This window comes from Helobdella robusta (assembly GCF_000326865.2).
Source record: "Helobdella robusta unplaced genomic scaffold HELROscaffold_47, whole genome shotgun sequence".
In the NCBI taxonomy this organism is placed as follows: Eukaryota; Metazoa; Annelida; class Clitellata; order Rhynchobdellida; family Glossiphoniidae; genus Helobdella; species Helobdella robusta.
The window spans coordinates 1013353-1023753 of record NW_008705176.1 but is presented as its reverse complement, the minus strand read 5'-3'; the positions used below and the strand labels follow the sequence as shown (position 1 = coordinate 1023753).

General features: G+C 32.5%; 1 protein-coding gene across 1 annotated transcript; it reads left to right on the top strand.

Moving 5' to 3' along the window:
* Positions 1-815: 815 nt before the first annotated feature.
* HELRODRAFT_178372 (hypothetical protein) lies at positions 816-2911 on the top strand (the record flags this gene model as incomplete). Its single annotated transcript, XM_009026480.1, has 2 exons — positions 816-1301; positions 2753-2911. 2 exons carry the CDS (start codon positions 816-818, stop codon positions 2909-2911), a joined length of 645 nt encoding a protein of 214 aa, XP_009024728.1.
* Positions 2912-10401: the final 7490 nt, after the last annotated feature.

The following is a 10401-nucleotide window of genomic DNA, read 5'->3' as shown; positions in this document are numbered from 1 at the left end:
GATTTGCTCACTATTTCTCGTCTAAAAGTTCTCTCTGGAATAAAGTAATAATAGCCCTGGATGCGATCAGAGTTGAAGCAGTAGCTTCGTCTTCGAATTTGCTAAGAACTTTCATATCAGATGATCTGATCAGGACCTTGATTGGGAAGGAACGAATGGAAAGCACGCCTTCAGAACAACTATGCTATGTGAAATGTTGACAGATTCTATTATTGTCTCTAATAGAAGAGCACAAATTTTAGCGGCAGAATCACAACTGAAGTCATGTCTGCGCTATGAAGAACCCGAGCCATGAATGAATTTGTTTAACTCTCTTTAACTCATTAGCGCCCAATGATCCCATTTGGGAACGTGTATATTTAGCGCTACATAAATTTTATATTTGCACAAGCTTTACATGTTTTGGCCAATCTATATTTATTAATAGTATATCTATGCAATACAGTCACGTGGTCTTTTGTATTGTCATCGCATGCTTTGGTAGCCATTTTAAAAATTTTGTATTTTTAAAAAAAGTTTTTAGTCTGTTTTCTGATTTTATTTCCAAGTAAGTATTATGTTTTATTTAAATTAAACTATTTTTTACTTATTCACAATTACTTCTTAATATTTTAAAATTATGAAATTAGAGGTTTATCTTAAACTTATTTTTTAAATGAGATATATGTGTTGACGTTCCCAATTGGGAACATTGGGCACATAAGGTACTATGATCCCAAATGGGAACGTAGTACCTCATGTGCTCAATTTAGTTTCTCATGATATTATAGTGATATATTTAATAATTTTTATTTTAAATTGTTTACAATTTAAGTATGTCTGAGAAGAGATTTCGTACTGAAGAAGTTCTTGCTAACATTATGGCAGATGAAAATGTGGATTTTGAAGAATCTGATGATGAAATTGAAGAATTTGAGCGTTTAGCTGACGCAACAGATGCAATTACGGATTCACAGACTCCAGTTGATGTAGTGTTGCTTCCTCCTACGAAGGTAGACAGCATTTCAGATGAAGAGATGATAGATGATGACGATTTGCTGCCATCAAACATGCCAAATGAAGTTCCTGGAAGAGTTGGTGTTCTTTTAGAACAAGCAGACGCACGTAATGATGTTGGATTACAAATAAAAGATAAAAAATGTAAGAAGCCAGAACCAAAATGGACCAAAAAAATAAATTTCACTGGAAAATCATCAACAGGAACACCAGAAAAAATAAGATCAAAATATCCAGAATTATGTTCCAAATCACCATATCATCTTTTCAAACTTTATTATGACAATGAGTTGAGGGATATGATAGTGAATGAGACAGTCAAATATGCTGGACAAAAAAACAATAATAAATTTGAATTTAATCACCTAGATTTGGACAAATTTGTTGGAATACTTTTACTGACTGGATATCATACATTGCCTCGGGAAAGAATGTACTGGAATAGGGATGAAGATATAAGAATTACATTTGTGGCAGAACAGATGTCTCGATCACGATTCCTAGAAATTAAAAGATATATTCATTTGGCAGATAATGACAAGATTGTTCAAGGAGACAAATTATTTAAAGTTCGTTCTTTCATTTCTGCATTGAATACTCGTTTCCAACAATTTGGTGTTTTCAATAAATTTCTTAGTATTGATGAAGAAATGGTACCCTATTTTGGACATCACTCAGCAAAAATGTTTCTACGAGGAAAACCCATTCGTTTTGGGTATAAACTTTGGGTATTAGCATCATCCAGTGGATATCCATTCAATGTACAGGTGTACTGTGGCAAAGAACCACAGACAACAAATGATGAAAGTCATGGACTAGGTCATCGTGTAGTCATGTCACTGTTAGATTGCCTTGAAAATCCTGCTGATCATGAAGTTTTCTTTGACAATTTTTTCACCAACTACTCTTTGCTCAGCTCACTGAAAGAAAAAAATATAAAAGCAACAGGGACAGTAAGAGAAAATCGTTTGACAAAGTGTCCATTGATGGATTCAAAAACAATGAGAAAGAAAGCCAGAGGATTTTATGATGCATGTTGTGACAAAAACGTAATCGCGGTCAAGTGGAATGATAATCAATGTGTCATGGTTGCATCAAATTATGATAATATTCTTCCACTTGGCAAAGCTCGGAGATGGAGCAGCACCAAGAAAGCCTCTGTAGATGTACCTCAACCAGCACTCATTAAAAGGTACAACACACACATGGGAGGAGTCGATTTGCTTGACAGATTTATGGCTTCCTATCGACCAATGTTGAGGTCCAAGAAATGGTGGTGGCCATTGTTCATAAATGGAATAAACATGGCTGTCGTAGCAGCCTGGCGACTTCATGTTGAAGTGGGAGGAACTTTTGATCATCTAGATTTCAGGAGATATATTGTGCGTACAATCATGCAACTGCAAGAACCAGCACAGATGATGACAGGACCTTATAGCCAACCTATTCCTGATGTAAGATTCGATATGACGGGTCATCATTTGGTTCCATCTGGGAAGCAATCCAGATGTTGACAATGCAAAAAAAATGCACGTCTTCAATGTAACAAGTGCAATGTTCCATTGCATCTTCACTGTGAAAAAGATTATCACGAAAAACAATAAATTTAACAGTTTTAATAAATGACTAATAAAATTTGACTAAACTATATTTTTTCACAAATTCATTTGATTAAAAAAAATCATTTTTCTTTGCGTTTTACATTTTTTCCATATAATTAAAAGTCTGCTATATTTATTTCTATGTTAAAAAAAAGATGTTCCCAAATGGGAACATGGTAGTTGATGTGCCCATTGTTCCCATTTGGGAACACGCCGCCATTTTGTTACAAATAATAAAATCCAAAAAAATACTTGTGCTAGGGTCTCATATTAGGTATAGCTACCTAACTGAAAAATTTGATACTTTTTGGTAGCGTGGTTGTGATTTGGGCACTAATGGGTTAATAATGTTGATTCTTTAACGTTTGTTAACAGAACAGTATGTGTATGTATGTATGTATGTATGTATGTATGTATGTATGTATGTATGTATGTATGTATGTATGTTTGTATGTAGGTATGTATGTACGTATGTATGCATATATGTATGTATGTACGTATGTATGTATATAAGGCTGATAATAAATTTTCATGTTATAAATTTTTGTGATTCAATTAAACACTTTTACACATATATTTTTACACAAACTTTGCACATATACCTTTTCACAAACATAACAAAAAGCATAAAAAAAATTTGTTGAAATTCACCGCTGACACTAAAAAATTTTAGATTATTTTAGGCAAGCTTAATTGACCCAAAATTTAAACGATATGCATTTACAAATGAAGAAGCCTCAAAAAATGCTTGCGATGACGTTGTAGATAAAATGATCTTTGAACATACATCTACACTTCCTTCACCTGGTGCACAATCTGTAAATAAAGCATCTAATGCAGAGGAAGTTGGAAAAAAAGAGTCGGCTCCTTTCGGCTGTTCACAAATATCATTATGGGGAACATTTAAAGATATGGTCGCCGCTGCTGCTGAAGGACAGCAACGTCAATCACCTAAAGATAGAATGAAAAGTGAACTGGACTGTTTTCTTCAAGAACAAATTATTGCTCCTGAAGAATCTGTTTACAAGTGGTGGGCCGATAATGCATCTCGCTTTCCAACAATTGCTAAAGTGGCAAGAAAGTATCTTGCAATTCCTGCTACATCTGTGCCTAGTGAACAGATTTTCTCCATGTCTGGTCAAATAATAAATGAACGACGAAACCAACTAAAACCAGAACATGTGGAACAATTAGTTTTTTTATGTCATGACTTGCGGTTGGACTAAACTTTAACATCCTTTATTTGATTAACTGCTTTTTAAAAGAATGTTATCAAATTAAAATTAGAAATTATGCCAGAAACTTGTTACCAAAAATTTAAATGCAAATTATTGTGTTGCTTTTCATTTGAAAAAAAATCGAAATCGAATTTTTGTAACCTAAAATAATCGAAATCGAATTGATATTTTGACATTGAACCATCAAGAACTACTACTACTATTAATAATAAAAATAAAAATGATAATAATTACGTGATATCTCCCCTAACAATTGGTCTGTTCATCGTTCTACTCATCTGCGAGTCAAATGGGACCTCCAAGAACTTAAATAACAACAACAATAATAATAATAATGATTATTATTATTATAAACATAAATATAATAAAAATAATTATAATATTTATATAATATAAGTTGCGTGGGCAGATGGTGTAATGGTTAAAGTGTATGGATGTGTTATTGCTGTGTGTGGACTTACACATGCATTGTGTGTGTGTGTGTGTTGTGTGTGTGTGTGTGCTGCATTGCCGCTGATACCTCTAAGAAATAACTACTAAATTAGTTAATTAAGAATTAATTAACTATAATTATCCTTCTAATAATAATTATAATTATAAATTGATTATAAATTAATACCTGATTGATAGAATTAGCAGCTGCTGATGTTAGCAGCACCCCAGTCGAGCAAGCAGCAAAGGTCAAAAGGTCAAAAGAACCTGGGGCCATGGCATAACCTGCCATGGATGTCAGAACAACAAGACCTTAAGAAAAATATAACCATAATTATTATAATTATAATAAAATTATATTAATTATAACTGAAATTATTATCATTTGTCTATTTATTTATTCTTTGTAGAACTTTTATTTAAATCATTTAATCTTATTAATTATGTTATTGTAAGTATAATTATACAATTACAAATATAATTATTGCTATAAATAATTTTAGTATAATTATTAATGTGATAGTTTTAAAGTGAACATACTTGTTAATCGAATTTTTGAAAGACTAAGAAATGCCTTGACAACGCTCTTCTTATTCAATTTCACCTTTCTCCACATTAAATCATTCACAGTTTTTGGAAATTCCCCAACATCACCTAGCTCGCTATCGACATCGGCCGATCTCAATCTAGGCCGGTTTTTCTCGTTTAGATTAATATTTTCATTTATTATTTCTGCCAGATGGCTCTGGATGCTGTCTGTTTCATTTTTTAGACAAGAGGCAGGAAAATGGCTACTAAAGAACTTTAACTCTTCGTGGAATTTATTTGATGGTATCTGGAAAATTTGGCCTGATGGTTTATGAAATAAGGCAAGTTTTGTGGCCAGTTTGAATTTTGGAATTTCACTAATTTCATCAGTGGGGGCTTCATTGTTGACTGGGGCCTCGAGGTTTTCTGATTCTTTCCTAGCAACCCCTACCAAAGATTTTTTCTGGATTGAGTAAAATTTTGCCAGAATTTTTTTGCTTAAATTCTGAAAATAGTTGGAAAATTTAATAAAAATTTAAAATAATTTTAATTTATAATTATTCTCCACTAATGTAAATTTAAAATAAAAGTAACTTATTTATATTTAAATTTAATTTAAATAAAAACAATAAAATTTTACAAAAAAAATGAGAATTATAAACTTGGGAAAAGCTAGCAAACGTTTAGTTTTAATTTTAAGCTATTTTGGAAGAATAAAAGATGTAGTAAATTAAATATTTTTATGAAGTAATAAATAATTTTAAGTTTTTAACATTTACTAGTTAAATTTAGTAATAATTGTGTGACAGGGTTTGGCTGGAGAATGTTTGTTGACCGAACATTTGTTAACTTTGGACAAGTGAATTATAAAAAAATCTACGAACCCGACATTGTCTGCAGGTGAGATTTGAATTGAAATTTATTAATAACGGCGGTAACTTTGATGACGTTTTTGTTGAAGAATAATAATGGACACGGACGGCCCGCTGTACATGCTGATTAGTAATTAGATTACGATTAGCATGTGGTTGACCGCAAACACAAATTAAAAAGTTTTTTGAAAATTTTTTTAAAAACATTTAAAATAATGAACAAATTATACTTTTATTAAATAATTGATTAAAGATGTTATAAAATTGCATTATTGTGAGAAAACCAGTAGCAGTGCCGTGCCCTTAATTTAATATCGCTCAGAGTCAACATAAACAATAGATTTGTGTAATAAAAAATGTGGTTAGAGCAAAGATTTTCAACTGAATTACATTTTATAAATCCTATTCATATATGACACAATTTAACGTATTCTAGGTATACGATTACCGCAAACTCCTATTAATCGATCGGCCATTTAAACACCTAATCAATCAATCAATCAATCACTCAATCAATCACGTAGAATGCCATAATGGAAAAAAACTTTTTTGAAAGAATCGTGGATATAATTGTCTATAATATATATTATTATATTATATTATAATTATATATATATAAATGTCGTAAATATTATTACTGTTGTTGCTATTATTCTTGTTGTTAACATTATTGTTGTTATTATTATTCATTATTATTCAATAATAATGATAATAATAATGATAATAATTAATAAATCTAATCAAAAGTATCTAAGCAAAAATAGACCATTATGTCGTATTATTGGTTGTTGCTATTTTTGGCAAATGTACATTACACACACACACACACACACACACACACACACACACACACACAAACACACACACACACCAAACACACCAAACACGCACACACACACCACACACGCACACGCGCGCGCACATATACACAGACAGATAGACACACACACAAATACACACAAACATACGCACGCACTTACATACACACATAAACACACAAATAAGCAAACAAAAACACACATACAATGTTTTTTCTAATTAAACGCTATCTAAATATACTTATATCATTAACAACAATAATAATTATAATATAAATAACCACAACAACAACAACAACAACAACAACAATAATAATAATAATAATGAATACGCGTTTTCTATTGATGAAATAAAAAATTGTGTCAACTATTTTGAAAATAGAATATTTGACATGCATGCCCAGACACCCAAAACATACCAACAATACAAACACACCTATATACAAACACACCAACAATACAAACACGTCAACAATACAAACACAGCTATATACAAACACACAAACAATACAAACTTGTCAACATTTAAGCACACCTACGTATACAAACATACCAACAACACAAACACGTCAACATACAAACACACCAACAATACAAACACGTCAACATACAAACACACCAACAATACAAACACGTCAACCTACAAACACACCAACAATACAAACACGTCAACATACAAACATACCAACAACACAAACACGTCAACATACAAACACACCAACAATACAAACATGTCAACATACAAACACACCAACAATACAAACACAAACACACCAACATACAAACACACCAACAATACAAACAGGCCAACATACAAACACACAAACAAAACAAACACACAAAACAATACAAACAATCCGAGAAACCCAACAAAACTATCGAGTCTGTTCACAATATTGGCCTTCAACTTCCGAATTGTAATTAGAGAAAAAACTATGCAAGTACTCAAAACTTGGCCTGTTATCTGGCTGCCTATCCCAGCACTTCAACATTATCTCGTACAAGGGTGGCGGGCACTCTGTGGCCCCGTTGTAGCCACAGTTTGTGGGTCGGGGCATCCGGTAACCCTTGCTGACCTGCTCTAACGTTGTGCAGTTGTCGAAGCCTGGAGGATAAGCGTGAAAGTTCGGAAAGAAAATTTAAAAAAAAAATTTGATTTTAATATTTCACGATTTATTATTTAAAATAATAAAATGCTTAAATATTTATTATTATTATATATTACATAATTATACATAATAATAATAATAATAATAATAATAATAATAATAATAATAATAATAATAATAATTACAATGGAAACTTTCATTCCAACCAAGGTCGTTAAAAAATGAAAGATAAAAGTAATTAAAAAAATGTAATAATGATCAATAAAAAAATAATAATATAAATAAATAATAATAAAATAATAATAATAATAAAATAATAATAATAAAATAATAATAATAATTAATAATAATAATAGACCTGGATAGGGCATCCGACCAAAAGTGACGATCTCATACAAAAGCACACCAAATGACCAAACGTCAGACTTGGTGCTGAATTTGCGAGAAAGGGACGCCTCAGGGGCTGTCCACTTTATCGGGAATTTGGCGTCTGGGGATTTAATCCATTTATTATTTCATTTGTTCATTCATTCATTTATTGTTAATTAATCAATCAGTTTAATTGTTTGATTGTTCGTTTATTAATTAATTCATTTGTTCGTTCATTCGTTCGTTTAATCATTCATAAGCAAATTTATAAATTAATTATTTATATATTTCATCGTTCAACAACAGCGCGGCCAACAACAGCAAATACTACTACAACTATTACTACTTACTACTACTACTACCACCACCACCACTACTACTACTACTACTACTACTACTACTACTACTACTACTACTACTACTACTACTACTACTACAACTACTACTACTGCCAGTACTACTGCTACTCTACTACTACTGCTTTTGTTGCTACAACAACAGCCACAACAGCCATAACAGCCACAGCAGCCACAGACTTTCATTCTTATCGTAGATCCCTTCATCTTCGATCCATTTTGCCAGTCCGAAGTCGGCCACCTTGCAGGAAAGGTTATTTCCCACCAGAATATTTGCCGCCCTCACGTCCCGATGGGTCAACATTTTTTTCTCCAAATACGCCAAACCTTCCGTAATCTTTGGATGAATGGATGGATGAATGAATGAATTGATGGATGGATGGATGGGTGGGTGGGTAGATGGATGGATGAATGGATGGATGGATGGATTAATGAATTAGTGGATGGATGGATTAGTGGATGGATGGATAGATGTGTGGATAGATGGATTAATGAATTAGTGGATGGATGGATTAGTGGATGGATAGACGGACAAACGCACAAACACACACGCACGCACAAGCACACACAAGCTTACTAACATCTGTGGCCATATCTAGGAAGTTCTCGAACCTCAAAGACCTGCCATCATCCCCCCTCAAATAATCCAGCAAACAGCCATTGATCATGAGTTCCGTGATTATGTATATAGGTTCGTTTAATGTACAGACACCCATGAGCTGGACCAGACGGTGGTGACGAAGCTGGTGCATTGTCTTCGCCTCGTCTATGAAATCCTCCAGACTCATGGAACCAACTTTCAACGTTTTTACCGCCACGTCTATCTGTTTGCGCCATTTTCCTTGGATTTTTGGTGGATTTTGTGGGAGGTTTTTATGGGGATGATTTGTTTTGAGGGGGGGTTTTTGGTGGTGGTTTGTTTTTTGGGTGGTTTTTTTTCTTAATTATTCTTATTTATTTTCTTAATTTATTCTTATAATTTTTCTTATCAAAATATTTATAAATGAACTGCAGAAATGCAGAAAAATTAGTTTTAGACTAGCAAAATAAAACAAATAAATGGCAAAGTATGAACGAGCGAAGGAAAAAGAGAGAGAGAGAGAGAGAGAGAGAGAGACAGAGTGAAGAATAGATAGAAAGTTTAATCAATGTACTTTCAATAAATTTGTCGATGCCAGTTTGTTCAAGTTGTAATCTTAAAATTTCATTCATCGTTAATGTTTGCTCTAAACAAGAGAACGAACGAACAAAACAAACGAACGAACAAAACAATCAAACAAACACACCTTTCCACACTTCGCCAAACTGTCCTTGCCCGAGTTTTCTGGTGAGTTCGATTTCAGATCTAGGCACTTCGAGTTCTCTAAAAGGGACGCATACAGGTTCTTTAGGGCATGGTTTGGTTAGCTTGAAACATAAGCCGTCTGCTGACTCTAAAGTTGTTTGTACAATTTCTTTTGAATACAAGTTTGTTGTTTGTTTGTATATTTATTTGTTTATTTGTACGTATGTATGTATGTTTGTTTGTATGTTTATTTGTATGTTTGTATGTTTGTATGAATGTTTGTTTGTTTGTTTGTATGTATGTTTGTTTGTATGTTTGTTTGTTTCACAAGCAACTACATCTAGTATGACGTCAAAAACATCAGCAAGACTATCCCAACAACAGCAACAGCAACATTAATACAAAATCACAACTACAACAACTGACTCGAATAATGTGCTACCAATTCTATGAGGGTAGGGAAGACACGGTTAGGGGCTATGAATACCCCACTCTCGTTCTGCTTGATCTTGTAGTGCCTTATTACGGTCTGCTGTAGTATGTCGTTGATGTCGCGGACAGATAGGGCAAATCCTTTTTTGTCTGTTTAGAATTTATAACAACAACAAAAACAACAACAATAATAATAATAAAAATAACAATAATAATAATAATAATAATATTCATAATAATAATAATAACAAATAATAAACTAAATAATTAACGATGAATCATTGTTTGGCGATAAATTTGACTTTGTGCTTTGAATAAATAAATTTTACACCCAAAATAGAATTATTCGCTGATGGCGATGATGA